The 24,340-nt window shown below is 43.4% G+C and overlaps 1 protein-coding gene and 4 non-coding genes across 5 annotated transcripts; all 5 read left to right on the plus strand.

Annotated features, from left to right (window-relative positions):
• Window positions 1–3,843: 3,843 nt before the first annotated feature.
• RPS12 (ribosomal protein S12) lies at window positions 3,844–8,805 on the plus strand. The gene is made up of 6 exons (XM_065400556.1): window positions 3,844–3,946; window positions 4,074–4,119; window positions 4,558–4,674; window positions 6,969–7,071; window positions 7,284–7,385; window positions 8,716–8,805. The coding sequence occupies exons 2-6, from the start codon at window positions 4,106–4,108 to the stop codon at window positions 8,776–8,778; spliced, it is 399 nt and encodes a 132-aa protein (XP_065256628.1). The 5' UTR covers window positions 3,844–3,946; window positions 4,074–4,105; the 3' UTR covers window positions 8,779–8,805.
• LOC135876921 (small nucleolar RNA SNORD101) lies at window positions 5,488–5,562 on the plus strand. The gene has a single exon (XR_010561332.1). It is a non-coding gene; the product is annotated as a small nucleolar RNA SNORD101 (small nucleolar RNA).
• Window positions 7,130–7,218, plus strand: LOC135876936 (small nucleolar RNA SNORD100). Its single transcript, XR_010561346.1, has one exon. It is a non-coding gene; the product is annotated as a small nucleolar RNA SNORD100 (small nucleolar RNA).
• On the plus strand, window positions 7,775–7,908 carry LOC135876934 (small nucleolar RNA SNORA33). Its single transcript, XR_010561344.1, has one exon. It is a non-coding gene; the product is annotated as a small nucleolar RNA SNORA33 (small nucleolar RNA).
• A 211-nt stretch (window positions 8,806–9,016) lies between the features above and the next one.
• On the plus strand, window positions 9,017–9,101 carry LOC135876937 (small nucleolar RNA SNORD100). The gene has a single exon (XR_010561347.1). It is a non-coding gene; the product is annotated as a small nucleolar RNA SNORD100 (small nucleolar RNA).
• The last annotated feature ends 15,239 nt before the right edge of the window (window positions 9,102–24,340 follow it).

Here is a 24,340-nt window from a genome sequence, read left to right on the forward strand (position 1 = left end):
AAAAGAATATATATACATGCTGAATACTGATACGTAACATTCACAAGGTGTGGGATGTTTCTGGTTTAAATGCATCTTGTTAACAATTCCTTTAATGTGGGAATATCTGAAATTCTTATAGTACGTCCTAGGGTAGTTGTCATGTTTTTGAAATGTATCTGGTTTCTGACATACAAATGTGTATTTAAGAATTGTTGCTAAATCTCCAAAGTCTTATTTTTACTTCTGAATTAATTCACACCCATATGTCATTGTCAAAGTTGGTTACTGAAACAAAGGGGAAGATCTTCAAAGGCACAGATCTTATTTTATCTAATCAGGGTGGTTAAACACTGGAATAAATTGCCTAGGGAAGTTGTAGAATCTCCATCTCTGGAGATATTTAAGAGTAGGTTAGATAAATGTCTATCAGGGATGGTTTAGACAGTATTTGGTCCTGCCATGAGGGCAGGGGACTGGACTCGATGACCTCTCGAGGTCCCTTCCAGTCCTAGAATCTATGAATCTATGAATTTGTGCCATTGAAAATGTACCCCAAAGTTACAATATAGTTCTGTAGTTCTTGCTTTATTCGTAAGTATTATTCTCATTTTACTGTTGGTGAAACTGAGACATTCTTCAAGACTGAAAGTGTCTTCCTATATGCGTGAAAAACACTTGGCATAGTGCAGGCACTACTAGCATAGAAATGACAAGTGACTTTTACCAGATCACATAGAGAGTTTGTGGTGGAGCAACTGGGAACAGAACCAAGATGGCCTGACTCCCTCTCCCCTGCTTTAACCACAATTGCATCCCAATAACCATATCATAGTCGAATTTCATCTTAGGCTGTTGGGCTCTCAATTTATTTGTTATCTTATACAAAAAACTTTGGCCTTGCAATGTTTTTTTAATTATTATTAATACCTGCATTACAATAGTGCCTGCAGGTTCAAACCAAGATCTGGGCCCCATTGTGTTAAGTGCTGTAACAACACTCAGGGACTTGCTTACGCTGCAGCCACGGTAGTGGCAGAGCCAGGATGTACCGTACCACATAGTGACATAATAGCGTATATGTTTCCTACAGTGACAGAAGGGGGTTTTCCATCAATGTAATTAATTAACCTCTTTGAGAGGCAGCAGCTAAGTCAACAGATGAATGCTATCAACCTAGCTGCATCTAAAGTGGAGGTTAGGTCAACCTAACTATGGTGCTCCGGATGCAAAATTTTTCATGGCCTGGAGCAACGGAGCAGAGGGCTGATCTACACTAGGAACTTACATTGGTTTAGCTAGGCCTCTCAGGCGTGTGAAAAATCCACATGCCTCAGAGATGTAGCTATACTTACCTAACCCCTGGTGTAGACAGCGCTAGGCCAATGGAAGAATTCTCCCATCAATCTAGCTACCACCTTTAGCTACCCCTCCCATCAGTGTAGGTAGTATCTACAATGAAGCACTAGAGCCGCACAGCTGTGCCACTGCTCTAGAGTTTTAGACCTACCCTGAGTCAACCTAATTTTAAAGTCTAGACCAGCCCTATTGTCCTTGCAACTAACATTTTACAATCTGAGGTCAGGGTATACCAGGGGAAGCAGCGCGGGCCGAGGAACGTACTGGCCACAGCTTCCCGCCACGCCCATTAGCCTGGAGCGGCGAACCGCGGCCAGTGGGAGCCGCAATCGGCCGAACCTGCGGACGCGGCAGGTAAACAAACTGGCCCGGCCCGCCAGGATGCTTACCCTGGAGAGCCGCGTGCTAGAGGTTGCTGACCCCTGGGTTATACTATTGGGCCAAATTTATTCCTGGTGTAATCTTTGAAATGAGAGGCTTTACAATAGCAAATAACTAGGCTCATCACTTTGTAAAGAGGCAGTACCTTGGGCTGATTTTGCTCAGTGCTGGGCAAGAGCATAATGGTGCCATGGCTGACACTGTGTGCTCTCACCATGTTGTGTCAGCAGTAGCTGCAGGTGCTACAGCCACTTAGGGCATGTTTACATAGTACTGCACTGCAACGGCGCAGCTGTACTAATGTAGCTGTGCCGCTGTAGCGCATCCAGTGAAGGTACTCTATGCTGATGGGAGAGAGCTCTCCCTTCAGCATAATAAAACTACTCTGCCAATGACAGAAGCTATGTCAGTGGGAAAAGCTCCCCTGCCGACATAATGCTGTGCACACGAGCGCTTACGCTGGTGTAACTCTGTCACTCAGGGAGGTCATTTAGGCTATGTCTACTCTGCACTTTCATCGTTAGTGTTAGTGGACAGTGCTTCATCAGTGGGAGATGCTCTCCTGACAAAGAAGCTACTGCTCCTTGTTGGGGGTGGTTTTATTTTGTTGTGAGGAGAGCTCTCTCCTGGCGACAAAGAGTGGCTATGCTGCGTGCCTTACAACGGTAAGTCTTTAGCGGCACGGCTGTGCCACTGTAAACTGTGCAGTGTAGACACAGCCTTATTTGCACCCATGAGAGCCATAAATTATGCTGACATAAGCTGTAGTGTAGACATAGCCTGGGAAAGGTGTATGTGGGGGGGGGGGGGAAGTTGAGCTGTGTGAATCACTGATCTTCTTCCAGTTCGCTGGCCCATGGGAGAACTGACAAACTGCAGGGCTTTGTGCAGAAGGAAAGGGGAACTCTGAGCGCTGGGACCACAGGAGATCCCAGAAGCAGACATGCCAAACCCATTGAAAAAAACACAGAAATTGGGCATGGTTTTGGCTTAATTGGCTTGAGTTGCTTTTGGCTAGTTTTTGGCTTTTAGTAGGGTTACCATATTTTGAGTGTCCAAAAGGAGGACACTCCACGGGGCCCCGGCCCCGCCCCCAGCCCCGCCCACACCCCGCCCCAACTCCACCCCTTCCCCAAAGTCCCCGCCCCAACTCCGCCCCCTCCCCTGCTTCCCGCAAACATTTGATTCGCGGGAAGCCTGAAGCAGGAAGCAGGCAGCAGGTAAGCTGGGGGGGTGGGAGGAGGAGGCGCGGCCCAGTCTGGCCCCGTCCGGCGGCCGGCCCCGGCGTCTCCAGCCTGGCTCGGCTCGGGCCCTGGGGTGCGGGCCCTGGGGTGCCGGCCCCGGGCCAGCCCCCGGCCGAGCACCCCCGGGCCAACACCGCCAGCCCCCGGCCCGGCCGCCCAGCACCGCCGGCCCCCGGCACCGCCGGCCCCTGGGCCAGCACCCAGCGGCGCCGGATTTTCCCGGACATGTTCGGCTTTTTGGGATTTCCCCCCGGACGGGGATTTGAGTCCCCAAAAGCCGGACATGTCCAGGAAAATCCGGACGTATGGTAACCCTACTTTTAGCTTGTTGTGTCTTTTTTTTTTTTTTATCAGCTCCCAGCAAGCAGGGGTAAGGGGCAAGCAGGGGAGAGACTCAGGGGTGTGCACAGCGGGCCCACCACAGTCCCAGCCTGCACACTGGGGGATCATCCAGTCACATAGTGTTGGGCTTCTTAGGGATTGGCTTGTTTTGAAATGGGATTAGCTTCATTTCTGGCTTATTGTGAAAGTCGGGTGCTTATTTACCGCGTTAAAACTGGCAACTGTGCTCCCAAGAGGGAAGCAAGAGAGCAAAGGCAAAGTGGTGCTGAATCCAGCAGGGCTGTGGGGAAACCCTCGGACGGGCCGGGGTCATCTTCTCAGAGGCGGGTTCCCGCCACCGGCGGGGTTTGGCCCGGCTCCGCCAGAGGCTACCACCCGCCCGGCATGTTCCTGTGAAAAAAAAGTTTTGGCCGAAACACGTCAGTCGGCTCTGTGGGGGGAGGGGTCACAGCCAGAGGAGACGGGGGCGGGTTTTTTTCGTCAGCAACGCTTGTGAACGGGTCAGTGACGGACAGAGGATCAGGCAGTTCCGAAGACACCTCTTCCGGGAGCGCGCGGCAGCGACGGGGTCCTCGCGCCCTTAAGTATGCGCCGCCGGGGCCCCGCCCCCTCTTTCGCTGGTGACTCGTAGAGGCTGCGGGGTAAGTGGGAATCGGGCCGCGGCGCGAATTTAACCCCCGTCCTGGGGGCATCTGCGGGGGGATTGCGGGGGGCGGGGCTGCGTCCGCCACCGCCACTAACCTTCTCGTTCTGCCTCTTGTGTTTCAGCAAATCCCGGGCGGGAGCGACCCCCACCGACCATGGCCGAGGAAGGGTGAGAGCCGGGGCCGGGGGCGCAGACTGGGGCGTGGGGGGTGGGGGGAAGGGCGTTGGGTCCTAGTAGCTCCGCTCGGGCGCCCTGGGAGGGAGAGGGGGGAGGGGGCGAGGTCGCGCGTGGCCGATGCCGGGCCCCGCGCGCCACGTGCCGCCGCGTGTGGCTCCGCCGGGCGCTGAGCTGTCCTGGCCCGGCCCAGGCCTGCGCGGCCTCGCCGCGTGTTCGGAGCCGGGTGGGAGGAACGGACGGCGGGATCTCCGGGTCGGGAGCTTCACCTGCAGCGGGGGGAACCGGGCTGGGCTGCAGCAGGGTTGTGTGGACCTGCGCACCCCATCTCCGGTGTGTTATTGCCCCGGTGTTTGCAGGCAAGGTCTCCGGGGTCCTAAGGCGGGAGGCTGGCAGGTGAGTGCGGAGTTATGTCTGTGTTCAATTGTTTAGCATTGCTGCTGGAGGTGTAATGGATGTTAACACCGCCCTGCAAGAAGTGCTGAAGACCGCACTCATCCACGATGGCTTAGCTCGTGGTATTCGTGAAGCTGCCAAAGCCTTGGACAAGTAAGTCTTATTTTGGGGCTATGTATTGTAATGAGCAAATCTGTTTAAATATTTGTTAATGTAGGTGCAGTACCAGATTTGTATAGGTATTTGGATATATATCAGCATGAAAAGGTTTCCACTTGAAATCTGGTCCCACTAACGACGAGACTATCAGTCCTTCTGTCATGTAAAATGTAAACCCTCAAATTACAGGTTATGGTCCCAAGATGCTGGGTTTCCTGTGCTTGTGTTATGTAGTTGCATCATGTAACTGAGTGCACCCAAGCAAAAATAGCTTTCATGAACAGTTGTGGGATAGCACACGCAACATGATTGGAGTTTAGGAAATCTTAGTCTGAGTGTAGTTTGCTTGAGCCTCTACTTTAAATGTAGTTTGACTAGTATGGCCCTTGTTTTGGAGAGCTGATAGATTTCTTCTAGGCTAGGGATTATTGGAAGATAGGGTTGTTTATAGACAGTATGAGATTTGGGGTCTACTAAACTTAATAGTGTGCCTTTAACTGGGGATAAAAATCTTCTCAAGATCTCATTGAGAATAGGTCTATTTGGGAAAACTTGTTTTCAGCTTTTTGGTAACCTTTAATTTATTTTCTGGTTTCATTCGATGAACTTCTGTATAATATATTGCAAATAAAATCTTATAAAACAGAACATAAAGCTGAAACTTATTATGTATCTGTTACCAAATGTGGTATGTGAGTTGGTCTCAGAGCACACACTTAGTGGCAAAGTAAGATAGAGATGCATATGTGAATAACTTTTTTAGGTTTAGGTATATAATAGCTTTCAAAACTCCAATAAAACTACAGTGTTTGAATGATGACTCTCAAAAATGTCGGATACCCCTTCACTCTTTTTATGAGTGATAAAAGTAGTCTGACAAACCTGTAAGTTTAAGGGAATAGACTTAAAGATAATATAAAAACGGGTGAGAAAGGAAAAAGACCTAGACTATGTACAGTCAACTGCCTGAAACATACTTTAGGAAATACAATTATATTGCCTAAAGAGACATTGCTTTTTGAGCTGCCTATATGTAAAACTTTATTTGTTGTAGGCTGGGTGGGGGATGGAGGGGTATTAGCACAGGACCATGGTTAGTAGTAATATTTAATAGGTGGATTCTTTTAAAGTATGTTAAGTACAATACTAAGAGCCTATTTTTAGCTGCATTCATCTCTTCAGATAATCAGATGTGTGGTGCTGGATGGAATAGATGGAGTAGCATCATGGTTGTAATCAGGTCTGGGCGTAATGACTGATTCCCCTGATATTCACATCTCGCTTCCAATTCTTGCACGAGGGGGATCAGGAGAGATCAGAGTCAGAGCCAAACCCATGCCCATGATTCAGGTGGATCCTCAGTCAGATCCCATTCTTTTTCAATGGTGCCCTCCCCCACCATTATCCAATATGTTATTCATAGAACTTTTACTTGAGAGATTGTGAACAACTACAATAACTCCATTCCAGTTGCCCTGGGTGGGGGAGGGGGGGTAAAATTGCATACAAAGTTCAAACAACTCTAGTCATCTTAATGGTCAAAATGCATAAAGTAAAGATATAAAATTCATGACTGGTGCCACTTTTTTTTTTTTTTTTTTTTCTTGCCTGGGCTCCTGTAACTGCCTTCTTTCAGGTCTCCCTTACTCTCATCTTCCTCTTCAATCTATCCAAAAAAGTATGTATTGCAATAGTGTACAGAGGCCCTAATTAAACTTGAGGTCCTGTCATGATAGCTGTTGTGCAAACAGGCAGACAAGATCCCTGCCTTGACAAGTTTATAATTTAAATGTCAAATATAACTAGTGGACATACCTTTTTACGTCACAATCCTAGTTGTGCTAATGGATTGCTGTCATTTGAACTACGCAGTGAAGGCCTCACTCTTGCAGTTGACTGCTTGCTGTAATATGGAGGTGTGCCTATATGCAGTCATTTGCAGATACTGGGATCTAACTACACTACATTAAATCAAGGGCAGCGGTTCCATGTAATCAATGGTTTTTGAGATTGTTTTCAAAACTGAAGTGGATTCCTGTCAGTTAAACCATGAACTCCGATATTGATGCAGTAAAACCTTTATAAAGCTTGATTAAAAGTTATTTATTCTCTTGTAAACTGAATCTGAACATATTGGTGGGATCAGATAGGTTTTACAAAAAGTGGTTTAATGCAGGCAAATAGACATTGAATATTGTATTTTAGTTCATGGCTTAATTACTAATGACAATCTATTGACTTTGGAATAACTTGTTGTGTAACTTGTGTATAAATGTTCTTTATTTTAGACGCCAAGCCCACCTTTGTGTTCTTGCTTCAAACTGCGACGAACCCATGTACGTAAAGTTGGTTGAAGCCCTTTGTGCAGAACACCAGATCAACTTGATAAAAGTGAGTATTGAAACTTCAGTTACAAATTTAGAGCTGTATTCTTCAGAATCCTGTTAGAGCTGTACAATGATGATAGTTTGGCTCCCTCTACTGATATTTGTGAGGAAAGCAGCCACAAACGTTACCCAATGTTTCTGAGTCTACAGCAGCTTTGATCTTATTCTGATTGCATCAAGGAAAGTGCAGTTCTAACATACTAATGTCTTTAACAGGTTGATGACAACAAGAAACTGGGTGAGTGGGTAGGTCTCTGCAAAATCGACAGAGAAGGAAAACCCCGCAAAGTAGTGGGCTGCAGTTGTGTGGTTGTCAAAGTAAGATAAGTTTTTTCCATTTGTTTCCTCAGTTTCCAAAAAAAGTAATAACCCTAGAATATAGTTTTAAATAGAAAAATATTTCCACTTTGTAAATTCAGTGCCAATTCTCTGTTCCAGAAAAAAATTGTTTCCTCTGTTGAAAAAAATAGGCATACATGAGTTAACATTCTTATTTTATAATTAACTTTAGTGGTATTTTTAGCAACAAATAGTTTTACCAATCCAGCTCAGTCTAACGTTTTTTATTTTGTTGCTGATTATTTTATAATGCATAACTAGAAATTTGAGTACAGGATTGATAGAAAACATTAATGTGTTAGCCTTAAAACAAATTTAATATTACCCTTTATTGGAAGAGGTCTGGTTCTGTTTTAACAAATAACTAAATGCCAGTAAATTATGTCTGCTTAACTTGAAAATGTTCTGCAGAAATCATTAGGATGGTGCTGGCAATAACAAAGCCATGGTACGAGCCTTAAAGACTTGCTAGTCCTTGAGGTCCCTGAAAATGGCAACATATCTTCCGTAGTGGACAACACTAATGGTTACTCTGATTATTTTCATATTTCTGTCATTGTTCTGGATTTTAATAAATGGGTTTCCTATGACTATTAAAGCTTTCCCACAGATTCCATGTTATCACAACAATTAGGTATGCTTGCCTACATTTTACCATTAGGTTCCCTTAAGTCTCAGGCACTCAGATACATTGTAGGGACATGGAAGGGTATTTTGGAAGAGTAGCAGAGTATCTGGGAAAGTGCAGTCCACTTGTGGTTGCTCAAGGAGCACAACAAAGAGATGGTAGAAGCACACTGCTTTTGAACACACCATTGTTTTTGTCAAAGTATAGGGGATTATTGGTGTTTGAGGGGAGTCAAGGATGGGAACAGTCTTTCAAAAATACTGTGTGTATATAAGGAAGAATCTAGCAGTTAGTATACATGTTTATCACTGGATACCTTTTATCCCAACTTCTGCACAGTTTAGTTTCTTCAAACAGTGGGAAGTAGATGAGGTGTGTGCAACTTATTAGCATATTAAGGAGTCTAAAGTGAACACCGAGAGTCTCTGGTTGTTACTGTTGACATGAGGGTGTGTACATGAACAAGTATATACATACATGTACATCATACTTGAAGAATAAAGTTTGTGTGCCCGTATTTCTAACTGCTGAATCTATTTGAATATCTTCCACTAAAGTTTACCCCAACATAGCCAAACAAAAACATATTGTAATTAATTTAGCCTGTAGCTTACTCTGAACAAAGATATATTAATTTCCAAAGATGTCTGTATTCCATTAATTTACTCTTTTGTATTATAGGACTATGGCAAGGAATCTCAGGCCAAAGATGTAATCGAAGAATACTTCAAGTGCAAGAAATGAATGAAAAATAAATTTTGTCAAGCCTGACTAATTTGTCTGTTTTTGATGGGTTGCATCTATCATGATCTTTCAAGCTCAAAAAGTACATTTCTAACCCCTTTTTTCATCTTAGGTCTTTTGAGGGTAATTTATCATTCATTCAACTATATCCACTTAATTAAGCAAACTCTTGCTATCGATTGTAGAGAGAGCCTAATTTCGTTTTGGAGAGGATTGAGAACCTCTATTGCAGTATTGCGGCATCTGTGATGAAAATTTGGCTCCCTCTACTGAAACAAGTGAGGAAAGATGCCTGAATTGTTACCCAAATCTTCTGAGATGCAGCAAAAATTCTTTAAAACTAGCTTTTTTTTTGGTACTGTTTAACACTGGATACATTTTAAGTGTTTTCCTATCTTTTGAAAACTTAACTACACAGTCCTAAAGGAAATTCAGGTTTGAATTAGAGATTACAGCTCAAATATGTTTTTATAATGGGCTGAATATAAGTAAGTTTCACCCCAACCTTTGGGAGCTTCTGGATTTTGCTTTCTTATGTTTAGATATGTTCTGATAAGGAGTTCTGGCTTTGACTTTGCTCTGAACCAAAACAAGTAATCCTTGTAAGGTTCCATTATAATAAGTGAAATGCTCAAATTATTTTGACCTCTTGACCATACTTCTTCTCTACTTTGTGTACTGGCTGTGGCTTATGCCTGTGAAAAGTGAATGTTAAACTACCACTGTTCTAATTAGATTGCATTTTTGTTAGTGTGGGGAATGCACTGACTGAGTTGTGAGGGAATTTATAGGAACCAAGTTGATACCTTCATGCTAATTAATTGTGAGGTGGATTTCCTTTATATAATACTGTGAAAATGTCTCCTGTTGGAGTTACAATTTTCAAACTTGGCAACTAGATATTGTGATTAAAACTTGTGACACAAGCTGGACAGCTGCAAGAGAGGATGTTAGCCTTAGAATGATAAAGGTCCCTTTTCCTGTAAGCTGAGAGGAGTTGCCTCAGGTCAATTAGGGACACCTGAGTCCAATTAAGGGCTGCCTGAAACCTAAAAATCCCTCCTCTGGTGAGGAGGAGAGACAAACATCTCTAGGATGAGAGGCTGCTCTCCTCCCTACAACGGAAACAACCAAAACTGAATACTTGTTTAGAGGAAGGACTGACACCCTGGGTGCATAACGGGATGATGCCCCTGAGGTGGGGGAGGGAAAGGTATCCCCCTTTATTTTGTTTGTGAATATTTTTTGTTTGGTGGAGGAGTACTTCAAGGTCTAACTTGAAAATAGTGATAAAGAAACAGTGGGAAGACCCACTGTCCAGAGTGGGGATTTACTGCAGGCCCTCCCACCGCCAGATGGGGAAGTGCCTTAGTTTGTGGCTTCTTGTTTAGAGTTGATAGAAAATTTTTGTATGCCAAATAAGACATTTTATCAAATGAGAAACGTGCAAGCCAAAGAGTATAGATCTGGTTGTTAATATTTGTCCATACCTTCTCAGGCCCATTTATCTCCAACTTTTTGCAATAGTTTTTTTTCAATTTTAGTTCAGGTTGGTTGAGTACTCTGAATCAAAATCACTTGCATACTCCTACCAACTGCACACCACTGCTTGGAGTTGTGATCTGAAAATAAATCTATAAGCTTGATTATGTAGGAGACATGCACTCCAAGTATTTTAGTATTTATTACTGTGCAAAACTATAGAGAAGAAAGAGCCTTGGTCAAGTGTCAAAAATTTTATCAGCAACAAAGTTGGTTTTACTCTTTCCTAATCAATGAAGCCTGCTGTCTTTTGACTGCTGATGGGAATAGATATATCAAGGTTCTCAGACATCTGCAAGGGCTAGTATAACAACCTAAATAGAATTACATACACAACTACAGTTGCAAAGCTGAGCATTCAAAAGTTGGGAAATGCCAGAAAAATGGTTGCCTGTACAACCATAATTCTGCTGCCTTTGCATATCCAGTTTTCTTCACAGGATTTTGGCCTTATTGCACAGAATGGATATTGCATTTTGAATGAGCAGCTCTTTTAATTCTGTTACGTGATTGCTGGGTATTGCACCATGCTTTTCATACCAAATACCGTTCAAACCCTGCTCTGATTACAGATTTCCTAATATTTTTTTCTGTGGGACTCTCTGCTGTAGTTAGGAGTGCTTCACAAACATAAATTAACCTTCACACTGTACACACCCCTGGTGGGTATGTCTACACTCATAAAAGACCTGTAGCATGGCTGCTGCTGGCCCAAGTCAACTGACTATGGTTGTGGGGCTATAAAATTGCAATATTGATTGGACTGACCCATGTGGGAGGGAGGGACGGACTAAGAGTCCAGGCTAAGCCTGAACTTCTCCACTGCAATTTTTAGCCCTGCAACCCAACTCAGCTGACCCAGGCTCTGAGACTTAGTGCTGTGGGTTTTTTGCACTGTAGATGTACCCTCTGAGGTGAGCTGGTTATTCCTATTTTATAGATGGGGAATTTAAGCATAGAAACCCAGATCCATAAGAGCATAGGTGCCACTCAGATCCTGAAACCCCTCTCTGCCCCTGCCTAATCAGAAAAAGGTGCCTAAAATCCCATGGGATTCCATAGTTAAAATCTAAGCCTCTGCATGTGCGTATACACTCTGTTGCCTCAGTCTAGGTCGGTGGTTCTCAACCTATTTATCATTGTGGGCTGCATATGCAGCTCTGTTACGTGAGTTGCATCCACACACTATATGTACTACCTGTATGGCCCTGAGGATGTAAAATGGGCTGCAGCTGTGTGCTGATAGACCAGTGGGTCACAACCCATAGCCCAAGGTGCACGTCATTGCCTAAGTAGGCTCCTCAAACTAGGTTGTCTCCTACCTATCTTTGCAGAGCCTGAGCCAGTAGGTGTGCTCAAAACATGTTTAAACCTGCACAAAATGGATGCAGGGGCGTGAGGCTGGCTTCCCTTTAGCTCAGTGATTAGGCACCTTGCCTGTGGTGTGAGTGAACCCAAGTTCATTTTCCCCTTTCTATGTGATGTGGAGCAGAGATTTGAACTTGGGCTTCCCACCTTCTAGAAGTGACATAGCCATTGAGCAATGGGGTATTCTAGCATTGGGAGGAGGGCCTCTCATTCTTGTGAAGCGGTGTATGATGAATTATTAAATATGGGTTGGACCAGGGTAAGAATGATTATAGTGCAGTGATTAGAAATCTCACCTGAGGAGGGAGATCCAAGTTCAAATCCCTGTTCTGCATCAGGGAATGGTACATAACTGGACCCAGCTCTCCCACATCTTAGATGAGGATCCTGATAGTATAGGCTCCTAACTCCAGGAGAGGGTTCACTGCTAAGAATCCCAACCAGAGATAGGTGCCTTCCTCTGGCCCAGAGATTGTGCAGGCTTCCACAGAGGGGTAGAGCTTGTGCCCAACCTTTCTCAGGATTTCTGATTGGCTGGTTTAAATGACTCCATGCTCAGCACTGGCTTTTGTGAATCCTATTCTTAGATGCCTATGCAATGTATAGAACAGTGATTCTCAACCTATTTACCATTGTGGGCTGCACATATGGGCTGCATCCAATACTACCTGTATGGCCCTGAGGATGTCACATGGGCTGCAGCTGCGTGCTGTGTGTGCTGCAGGTTGAGAACCACTGGTATAGAATGTCTGGGCACCTAACTTGGGCTGTGAGTTCCACTAATTGGTAAGGTGCCTAAAAGGTGGTGCAATGCTGAGAGTTGCAATATCTAAATCTGTGATTCTAGGCCAGAAAGAGTTAAGATCAAAAGTGACCACTAATTTTGGGTGCGCAATTTGAGATCCCGCTGACCTCTTTTTCCAGAGTACTTAGCATTGTATATGTTCAAAGCACACCCCATGGATTTCAATAGCAGTAATGTGTTTTCAGCACTTCTGCAAATCAGCCCAGGGTCTCAAGTCAGGCATCCACGGAATGATGATCTCATAATGAGTGATAACCCATAAAATGTTTGGCTTACGTGACTTTCCCAACATCACGTGAGAACTCTGTGGCAGAGGTAGGAATAGAAGCCAGTTCTTCAGGGCAGCCATTTAGCTATTAACCAAGAGACCATCCTTCCCCTCCCCATGATCCTATGCTTTGTTCACTACACCATTCTGATTCATTCTCAGAGAACCATCCTGTGTACCTGATGAGCCATGGGGCTCTGAGCATGTGCTTCAGAGTCTCATAATGTGGCCAAATTTGGGCATTTTTTCATGGGAACTGCAAAAGACACATCCCAGAAACCAGTGTGACTTAAGCCAAATTTGAAGTCTCTGCTCCAAAACATGGTCGTGCTGGAGCATCTCAACAAAATGGTCACAATTTTTTAAGATGGTGTGGCAGGACTGGGGTAAAACTCCTTGAATGCCCTGCCAAAATGCTGGCCAAGCCCTGTGTTCTGGTAGGGAAGCCAGATGCAGGGGCCCGGGCAGCCAGCAGAGAGCTCAGCTGCAGGCCCTAATGAGGGCTGGCTCATAGTAATGACTTGAGCTAAGTAGAGACAGCTGGGCTGAGGAAGGAGAGGGCTATAAAAGCCCTGGAGAAAGCTCAGTCAGGAGGCTAGCCTGGCATGGGATAGGAGGCTTACCTCTCTGTCTCACCAAAAGCAGGGAGCCTCATGGGGGTTAGACCCTGGGATGGGTCTGAATGGGGATAGCTGTTGGGGGAATAAGGGGGACTACATGGTTGCACTGTAAATAAAGACAAGGGTGAAGCACCAAGAAGGCGTGGGGACTCTATTGAACCAGCCAATGTAGGGCACAGGCTCGAGAAGGTGGAGACCTGTGACAGATGGGCTAAGCAATATAATTTCCTTTAAACTCTCAGAAATGGTTAAACCATATTAGCTGAAACTTCTCAAAAAACAAAAAAATAGCCCGAGGCTGACATCCAGCAGGGAAAATTTCAGCCCAAGCAGTTATAATTTGGGAAACTTACAAGCAAGTGAAAACAGGCTCTCATAATGAGAAGAATTAGGCAACCTTAACAATAGACAGTGCACATTGGAGGGGGAGGGTAGAACACATAGTAATCTTCCATCTGAGGACAGTACTTGGCACTCATTGACATTTGAAGTCTGTGAGTGATAGCTGAATTTTCTCTTCATATCTTTCATGTATAGACTTATTCATTATATGTATTACCATATTGCCTAGGAGCCCTGGTCATGAACAAGGAACTGGTTGTGCTGGTTGCCATACAAACACACACAAAAATGGTCCCTGCCCCAAAGAGCTTACATGCATTTTAAATTTGTGCTGCACAAAAGGAAAAATGATATTCCCCCCCACAAAAGAAGCTAGCTTGTGGAAAAGAGTATGAACAACATAGTCGTAAAGAATTTCTTGTGGGGGGACTATCTCCAAAAAAGCAACCCAGAACAGCACTGATACCCCTTTAATTTAATTAGATTTCATAGAGTTGGCTAATTTTTATTTTCACATATTTATATTCTCACAACTTCATCAGGAAGGCCATTCTACCAATTAACTAAATAGCTCAATATATTCTTTCATGCGTTCTCTTAAAGCTCTGCTCCCTAGTTCTCTTAAATTTCTATCCAATGTCTTTGTATAGATAAACAATTCACAGCAGTAAATCCCATTTTTTCCTTTGTGTAAACTCCAATTACTCATCTTTTTTTTGATTTATGCCAAATGTAGCTAACTAGTTGTGGGGAAGGGAGAGGAGATTGTCATCTGTGTACACCTGTGCTGATTGTTCTCCTGATTCCAGCATCTTCTCCACTTTTCCCATCTCTGTGACTATGGTCTACACTTAGGGTGACCAGACGTCCCGATAAATTTATGCATCCGAAGAAGTGGGCTGTAGCCCACGAAAGCTTATGCTCTAATAAATTTGTTAGTCTCTAAGGTGCCACAAGTACTCCTGTTCTTTTTGTGGATACAGACTAACACGGCTGCTACTCTGAATTCTGAATTAACTTAATCCACTTTGGAAGTGAGTCAAACTAATTTAGAATAAGACATTCTGAAATAAGAGTGCCTGGAGTAAATTGGGAATAGTTAATCCACTTTAAATTCACACCCTTTATTCTGGATTAATTTTCATGAGTAGACAAACCCTTGTTGTGAATCCCTTTCCTTGTTGATAGTGAAATTTTACAAGGGAAAGTGTGGGGTCTTCTTGGAGTGTTTGACCTGTGACAGGAAGAACAACTATGTGGGAGTCAGAGGTCACAGGGTGGAAAGCCCAAGACGTGTGTGTGTGTGTGTGTGTGTGTGTATTTGGCTGTGGAGGTGGGCCTTTGAGAGAAATCAGCGGTGTCAGGGATAGGATAGGAGAGGTTGGTGTTTTGTAGACAATCTAATTTTGTTATAATTTATGGCAAAGGTGTCTAGAGCCTTGGATAGGTTAATTTTTTTAATATAAATATAGCAAGGAAGCAAAATGTTTGTAGAATAACATAATACAAAAGTGAAGCATCTGGTTCTCCTGGACCTAGAATTGCTGCACTACGGCTTTGAGTTTTGACATGGGGCAACTGAAATCTTTGGGAGCAAATTAAAAGCATTTGTTTTTGTTCTCTTTTATTCCTCTTTTAATAGTATATTGGGAGCATAAATACTGCTCTTTATTGTTGCCTAAGGATGTAATATTGTTAAGGGACACTCCTAAAGTTCAGTCTGCATTGCAAATTGGAATTTTGTAACCAAGTTCTGTGGCGCAGTTGTAACTGAGTCCTAAAGGGAAGAACATTGCTTTTACATTTCTAAACCACTGATAATCCAGGAAATGAGAGACTAACATCCTGACTGAAATTTTAATAGAAAATTCTACTTCGTTCAACACATTTTAACTCATTATATTGCAAAAATGTTTGCCAGTTATCTTCAGTGTGAGGAGAATAGTAGACCTCTTAATTATAAAAATATTTGGTGGTTTACATATTCAAACTTTACAGCTTTATTCTTTGGAGTATCTGTTTCACTGAAATACAACAAATAAAACTGGTTGGGTAAAATCCTAGCCCATTGAAGCCAATGGGAATTTTGTCATTGATTTCAATGAATCTAGAATTTCAACTGCTGTGAATACACTAGGGATTTTAGGGAAATCTCTCACAGTTGCTATCACAACAGTACTAGAAAAGGTGGCAGCATTAGTAGCAGTGGTAGACTGGTTGTTGTGCTGATCCCTAGCCCCACGAGTAACAATGGGAGACTTCCCTAAAATCCTTACTGTACAGAAGTCTTGTCTGTCTAGCCACACTTGTGTTTCTAGTGTAATGGTCTGAAGTGAAATTATTTACATTATTTGTATTTAAGAGGTCAAAATTATCTCTACTAGAATAGATGGATGTTCACAGCTATCTGGCTGCAGACTCAGTGAGATAACATGTCTTGATCCTAAAGGACTATCTGCTTTCAGAAGTAGAAACTTATTTTTTAATGAAAATCTGGAGAGCTCAACAAACTCCACAGGAAGGTCATAAATATTGTAGCATTATTGGATTTCTTTTGTTTTAACTTACAACCTTTTCCCCAGGTATATTTTAAATTTGCTGACTCAGTTTATGATATGTTAAAGTAGTCATACTTGAAGGCAGGAAGCAATCTGGCTGGCTAATGAGGGTTTTGAGGCCTGTAATTATTTGAATGTACCTACACTAGTTGGAAGTCATTAGTTTCATATCAAATGTTATCAGTTCACAAATTAAAACGCATCGTAAAATATTTACTATACCTTTAAGTTCCTGTTCTCTATGATTTCAAATGTTGAATAGCTGGCAATTTTTAAACTTGAAATGGTATGAAATTGAGGTTATGTAGAATATAGATCCTATCTCAGGATTTTCTCGGGTCCTGTTTACATTAGAGAAACTTGCATTGCAGTTATGACTTCAATGAAGTTATAATGGCACAAACCCTTTTGGAAGCAGTATAAAATGGATCTTGCACCAGTGCAGCTTCAGATTTTTGTGACTCTGGAGAGAACATTTTTAAGGGAAAGAGACAGAACTACATCTTGTCCCCCTGTAATCACAGATATTGCCATAAGAATGCCAATTGTAATTGTGTGTGTTGCGAAGTAGACAACTGGACAGTATATCAAGTAGACTGGTTACTTGGGGCCAGATTTTTAAAGATATTAAGTGCTTAACAATACAGAGAGGCACCTTAGCGGGATTTTTAAAATGCTTTGGCACCTAACTCGCATTAGCACTTTTGAAAAACCTCTCTGCCCCAAATCTGGCCCTTAAGCACTTTTGAAAATTGAGATTTAGGCTCCTAAAATCCCAAACTGGTTTTGAGCGGAAATAAAATAGATTGCAGTTACTCTGAATACCAGTGTCTGGACTATGACCAAATTCATACTGGAGAACATGTTTATACATACTGAGTCAACGGGCTAAAAAAAATGTCCCCGTTACAACTTCATTGTACACAGTGGGGTTTCTTTGCCATAATTTAGAATAGAATTTAATCCAATACTTGGCATACTAATGAAATACTTTGTATTAGTAAATGTATGGATAATAGAGCTCATTGAGCTTAATGGTAGCTGGAGAACAAACTTTCTCTTATTTACCAGCCTGTAGCTCGTCAAATGAACAGACAGGGAAAGGTAATCAAATAAGAATAGCCATATTCTGGAAGAATAAATTTGTTGGGCAAAATTTAAATTTCTTTGTAAGTACTTAATGGTATCTGAATGAAGTTATCATGGTCCAAACCCCTTTATGACTTATGTGTTTTAAAAAAGAAAGAAATCTGCCTAGACATGAACATTTTATAAAATGACCCATCAGTTTAATAATAATATTACTCGAGTCAGCTGGAGACTGACAGTTTCATTTTGCAAAAACTTTTGAGGCTTCAAAATTTGTTTTCTTTCTGCATTGGACCAAAACAAGAACTTTAAAAAAAAATTGTGAAAAGGAATTCAGTTTAAATGTCCATTTTCAGATCGAAAAGCCCAGGTTTTCAATTCCCATCTCTCTTGAAGTGTGCAGTCTCTTCAAGAGATGTGCAGTCTTCATCCTGGATTTCAGAAAATACGTCTGTGAAATGTTTCAGCTTCTACCAGACAGCATTTTAAAAAAAAAGTTAGTCAAAAATGTTCTGATCAGCACTAATTATTCTTCTTCAAGTGCTTGCTCATGTCCATTCCATGTTATGAGTGTGTGGTCACCACATGCACCGATGCCGGAAGTTTTTCCCGCAGTGGTATCTGTAGGGGACTGGCTCTGGTGCCCTCTGGAGTGGCATGCATATGTGCCGATAGAAGGGGCGCTGCCGGCTCCCCCCTCCCTCAGTTCCTTCTTACTGCTAGCGATGGTGCTGGAACATCTCCTTGCTTTGGCAAGTGCTCTTACCCAGTGGTTCTTCCTATCATTCATTGTGTAAATAGTTCTTAGATAAGTAGTTCTTTTGGTCTCTTAATAGTTAGCTAATAGTACTGTAGATAAGTTAGATAGTCCCCTAAGGGACCTAGCCCAGGGACTGGGCATGCCCCGATACCTGGGCTTCAAGCCTTGTGATCGCTGCAAAAAGCCTATGCTGATCAGCGACCCTCATCAAAGCTGCTTGAAGTCTTTGGGGGAAACCCACGTTCACGACAAGTGTTGCATCTGCAAGAGCTTCAAGCCTAAACTAAAAAGGAGCAGGACATAAGACTAAGAGTGCTGCTCATGGAGTTGGCACTTGTGCTGGTCTCCAAGCCGCCGAGATCAGACTCCGCTCCGAGCACAGCGGCATCGGTGTGAAGTGTGGCACTGGCCTCCTGACGCCAGTCCCCGGTACCTACTAAGAAGCAGAGTAAGCACACCGAGAGAAGGCTTCCCCGACATCTCGTACTGAAAAGGGAAAGTCCAGAGAACAGCATAGGCCCATGCGGGGCAGCATGTCTCCACAGCCCAGCCAGGTACCTGCATCGCCGGCTAGGCTATCCAGCCCTCCTAGGGACCCACTAGCCACTCTGGATAGTGGCTGAGGTCCCCGGCACATGGAGGTCCCATCCATGCTGGCAGCCTTCCAGACTGCAAAAGACATGTTTTTGCCGGTACCACTGACGCCACGTCAAGACTTACTCATCTCTAGAGGGAAGCCGGCACTAGGGCTGTGCAACAGTCTCCGTCTATGCGGCATCGCTCCCTGGCACCACGGTGGTCGGTGGCATTGGTGTATACCCCAGCCGGACTCCACCTGGACAGAGTCCTCTCAATTCTGCTGTTCAGCATGCCAACCCCGTAAATATATCTGACCGCATACCCCTTGCAACTCCAAAACCCACAATGGTGCTAGTGTCGGACACATGCAACTTGGGCTGGGGAGCCCACCTTCGATCACGAAAGACCATGGGGCTGTAGTCCCAGGAAGAGCTGGTATTGCACATCAACATCAGGGAGCTCAGGGCCATCCATTTGGCTTGCAAAGTGTTCCTTCCGCATCTATCCCATCAGGTGGTACAGGTGTTGATGGACATATAGCCTCCATGTTCTATGTGAACAGACAAGGAGGAGCATGGTCCTCATCCCTCTCTCAAGAAGCCCTCCGACTGTGGGACTTCTGTATCAGGCACACCATACACATCAAGGCTCTCCATCTCCCTGGAGTCTGAAACACGCTGGTGGATCACCTCGGCAGGTCGTTCTTTTCTCACCAGGAGTGGTCCCTCCACTCGGAGGTTGTCAGAACGATCTTCCAGAGATGGGGAACTCCTTAAGTGGACCTGTTTGCCACCAGGCAGAACAGGAAGTGATCAGTTCTGCTCCCTTCAAGGGCTCGTCTGCAGGTTACTCTCCGACACTTTTCTCCTGTCTTGGGCAGGCAACCTGATGTACTCCTTCCCGCCAATTCTGCTTATCAGCAGGACCCTTCTGAAAGTCAAGGAAGACAGGGCCAAAGTCCTCATGATCGCCCCAGCCTGGCCTCACCAGCACTGGTTCGGCATGCTCATAGACTTGGCAACAGCGCCCCATGGATGCTTTCCAACCACCCAGACCTGCTATCTCAGGATCATGGGAGGTTGCTGCACCAAATCCTTGCCTCTCTTCACCTCACAGCTTGGATGCTGTGTGGCTGAACCTGGAAGAGCAGGCCTGCTCTGCTCAAGTCCAGCGCGTTCTGTTGGAAAGTAGAAAACCCTCCACTAGAGCAACTTACCTGGTGAAGTGAAAGCACTTCTCCTGCTGGGCGTCAGAGCGGAGGGTCCCCCTGACCCAGTCTTCTCTGCAGTCCATTGTGGACTATCTGCTTCATTTGAAACATCAAGTCCTGACCTTCTCCTCAATCAATGTGTACCTGGCAGCCATTTTGGCTTTCCATTCCCGTGCCCAGGGCAGATCGGTATTCTCTCATGAAATGACCATCAGGTTTCTTAAGGGCCTTGAAAGGCTTTTTCTGCCAGTCTGGGACCCAGTCCCCCACGCAACACATGGGCCTTCTGGCCTAGGGGTGCATATGTCACAACCCCAGGGGTGGGGTTGGCAACAGGGAAGTAGGGGGACCCGGGCCCACCCTACTCCACCATGTCCAAGCCCAGAGCCCTAACAGTGGTGGATGGGTCTGCCACTGGGTCAGTGGGGATCCTCCCGAAACAAGCTGACTCACCTTCAGGCAGCAGAACTGGACTGGAGGCTGGTTCCCCTGGGCTGCTTCTTACCAGAATCTGGGTGTAGGGTCCAGTGGTCCAGTGATCCTCCATCTCCTTGGGGTACTTGGCCAGCGGCAGTTCCTTGGGGTCCTCATCTGTCTCCCCTGATGGCAAGGCATCAGTCCACTCCGGGGCTGGGCTGGGCTCCTGCAGAGGTGTTTGCTTCCTAGATGAGATGTCTGCTGTCTCCCATGGCTCAGCAGCAACTGAGCTCCAGAGCACTCATCTCCTTTCCTACTTCCTGTCCCATCCTGGTACTTCCATGAGGGGGGCAGGGCGGATTTGGCTCCGCCCAGCCAGGGGAGTTTAGTGGTCCCTCACATTCCAGTTTAGAGGGAGGCCACTCCGCTTCACTACATTGGCAATAGCAGAATTTTCCTATACTTCAGATATTTCATGTTTGGTTATATCTGTAACCCAAGCTTTCACTTAATAGTCCTACTTCCATTCATTTTTAATCACTTAGAGACTGGGTGATGGAGTTGATCTTTCATTCCATGTTGATACTGATTAAGAAGGAGATGGGTTTGAATGCTCATAATGCTTGGTGAGACTTATATTCCTGACTGCTCTTTGGAAAGTAAATTGTTACAGGACCAGTTCTTCTCATTCACATCAGGATTTCCCACTATAATATGCTGATATATTTTGCAGTAGCACAAATGGCAGGGGATCAGGTCCTGTCAGCAAGAAATTGGTATCCTGTACAAGCACATATGCAGGCTCCAACCTTTCCTTTGGAGAGTATTATTTATTCTGCATGGTTGCCAAGAGAAAAAAAATATGTATTCCAGGATTATTAAACACAATAAGTATGATATTGGCTGATGTGCACTAATGTCAAAAAAGTAAAATATATTTATAGTTAAGGCTGACACACTGTAATTAATTCCTGCTGTTGTTAATAAACATAAGAACCTGAGTTCAGCCATAAGGGCTCCTCAACATAAGGACTGTTTATCCAGTTTTATTATTTATTTGTGTAGTAGCACTTAGGAGCCCCAGTCATAGACCAGAGCCCTATTGTACTAGATGCTATAGTTACACTGAACAGAAAGATGATCCCTGCACCAAAGAACTTAGAGTTTTTATTAAAATATGGTAATTTTTTCATCCACTGCTGAACATCTCTGAGCACACATTTTCACATCAGTTTTGCTTAAGTATTTTAAGGTGTCACCAGCATCCACTAGCATTTAGGATTCAAAAGGCTAGATACACAAAAGGGACTTAGAATTGTAACTGTAATTACGGTATTGTAATTGTGATCTGAAGAAGAGCTTTGTGTAGCTTGAAAGCTTGTCTCTCGCACCAACAGAAGTTGGTCCAATAAAATATATTACCTCACCCACTTTGTCTGTCTCTGGTAACCCCTAGCATTTAGGTCCCCAGTCCCCTGATGCCTCATGGAATCTACAGCTCTGAGTTAGGCATCCAAGCTCTCTGTACAATGCATGGGGAGAGTTAGGTACCTAAGAACGGGATCCATCTGAGCAGGAGCCACCTAAGATAGGTAATAGGAAACAACATAGGCACCTAACAGGAGCTGTCTTCCTCTGCTTGGGATGTATGACTGACTTATGATTCTCCTAGTGTTAGGTGCCTAAGCCAGGTCATTCCTTTCTCACAAAAAACAAGGGGGAGATGATGCTTTCCCTCCCCCTATTGTACTCAATAGCCCAGGGTTTAGCACACCAAACTAGGATGTGTGAGATTGAGGTTCAAATCCCCTCTGTGCCTGATATGGAACAGGTATTGGCACTCCTAGAAGAGGGCCTTAACCACTGGGCTATAGAGGCATTCTCATTCTGTCAATCCAGAGTTTTAAGCTTTTCTTTGCTTGAGGGCATTAAAACAGATCTGGATTGTTAACTGAGCACAGTATTGTGGTTTGATTTATTTTATTCTGAAAACCGGATAAATTACCCAAGGCTTCTTCCCAATAGTTTGTAACTGTTACTTTGGTTTATTAAGGAAATGATGGGCTTTTTCATTAACTTGAAGAGCAACTATGGCTGTATTGCCACAGATCGTCAGGTGAAAAGTTTATGTTGAAAACTTTTTAACATGTCCTTGATTGATGTAAACATCTGTGTACTGTACAAGGACACAATACCATTACGCTTTTTCCTAGTGCATTGAGATTACTCATGTGAGTATGGTTTTGCAGAGCCATGCCCTAAAACTACATTTGCTATTGCTCTGCAATATGAAACAATCAAATGATAATATGCATAAGCAAAATGCAAGGTATCATGAACAAGCTATTATGCAAATACTAGTTAGTGTTCAGACATTATTAACTGTATTTTTTCCTCAATTCCAAGAAGTGTCTGGGCCACATTACATTATATGTGTCAATAAAAATAATTTTAAAGTAATTTTGACCAATGGGAGCCTAAAAAAATTCATCCAAAATCAGAGAACTATTTTTATACTGTTAAAATATAAGTACTTTTAAAAATATTTGTACTGAGATATATGCAAACAGTACAGTATTATATAACATAGGGATACATTTTGATGTAAGTGGAGTACTTGTCTTTTTTTCTTAACCTAAGCACTGTATTAAATGTCCAAATTGATATAAAAACTTAGTTTGTACCTACTTGGCTTGTTATAAAAAAACCCTTTAAAGGCCCTACGGTACTTCACATTGCTGACATTCTAGATTAGTAGGTGCAAAGTGGAGATATAAAAATAATAAATACTGTATCTATGAGGGGAAAAGAAAATATTTAGATACAAATCAATACAAACTTACAACCTTGTCTCGTGTTTCTGATCTGATGTTTGAAACATTTGGATAGGTTCACAGGTCAGCAAATGTAATGCTGATCTGGGAATATATTGGGCCAGTTCATCCCTACTGTAACTCTACTGAGGTTAATGGAGTTACACAAGGATGAATTTACCCTTTGTGGCTCAGAGACTACAGTGTTATACACTTGAGTAATAAAACTACAAGAATACATTGTGTGATCAGCCGGGCATTACTTTAACTGAAATAAACAAGCTATTTTCCCCTCCCCCAGTTTTTCATAAATGTTGAAATAAAGCATTTAGGCCAAGATCTTGCATGCCAAGTTTCTGCCCGGTAAAGTTTTGCAGCCAAGTTATAAAACAGCAGAAAATATATATATATTATGCTGACATGTAGACAGACCTTTATTAAAGCAAATTTTATCTGATGTTTTTCTTACTCTTAAAACGTGCATAATGCTAATTATGCTGCATTTTTGCTTGCTTGCTTTTTCAAATGGTTCTAAAATTTTGTTTTCCGTAGCAAGCAAGTTTAATCCCACATTAAAATAGCCTTCATATTGTGGAGGCAGAGTAAAAAACCCATGCACCCTAAGTGACCTTTTATATTGATTGTATTGTTAGCAACTGGAGTGTTGGATAACATAATACAGATGCCTAGGACAGGTTTAAGAAAGCAAAAATTTCTGAAATGATTCCAATTTTAGAAGTGTGTGTGTTTTGGGGACTAGAGGTCACATTTTGTAGAGCAAGTAGAGCCCCCAAATGAAAAATGAAACACCCTCAGATACCCATACACTTAAGTGTGTCTGTAGATTCAGGTTGTGATGTGTATTTTCCTTTTCAGCCCTTGACTTGAGTGGCCAATATTGAGGTAACACAATTGTTTCTGTTTCACCAGGGCAACAAATAATCTGATATTTAAAAGCTCATAAAGAAAATGGGTATGTGCATACAGAATCTCAACTACTACTGCAATACTAGTACATATAAAACAAATGCACTAGATTGCAGTCTGGAAGCAATATTCACTGTAGGGCTTTTGCTTTCCTAAGCAAACTGGATAATGTCTCTTCTCAGTCCATAATCACTCACACACTACTTGTGCCATTCTCTCCCTATGCATGCATAACACTTATTAATATCAATGTGGGTTTGGCAC

Source organism: Emys orbicularis, chromosome 3 (assembly GCF_028017835.1).
Source record: "Emys orbicularis isolate rEmyOrb1 chromosome 3, rEmyOrb1.hap1, whole genome shotgun sequence".
Lineage (NCBI taxonomy): Eukaryota > Metazoa > Chordata > Testudines > Emydidae > Emys > Emys orbicularis.

Excerpts from the sequence above, each read along its gene's own strand:
- RPS12 (XM_065400556.1), top strand. Across the intron at positions 4,675-6,968 it reads GCTGCCAAAGCCTTGGACAA|ACGCCAAGCCCACCTTTGTG; the intron begins GTAAGTCTTATT and ends TCTTTATTTTAG. Across the intron at positions 7,072-7,283 it reads ACCAGATCAACTTGATAAAA|GTTGATGACAACAAGAAACT; the intron begins GTGAGTATTGAA and ends TGTCTTTAACAG.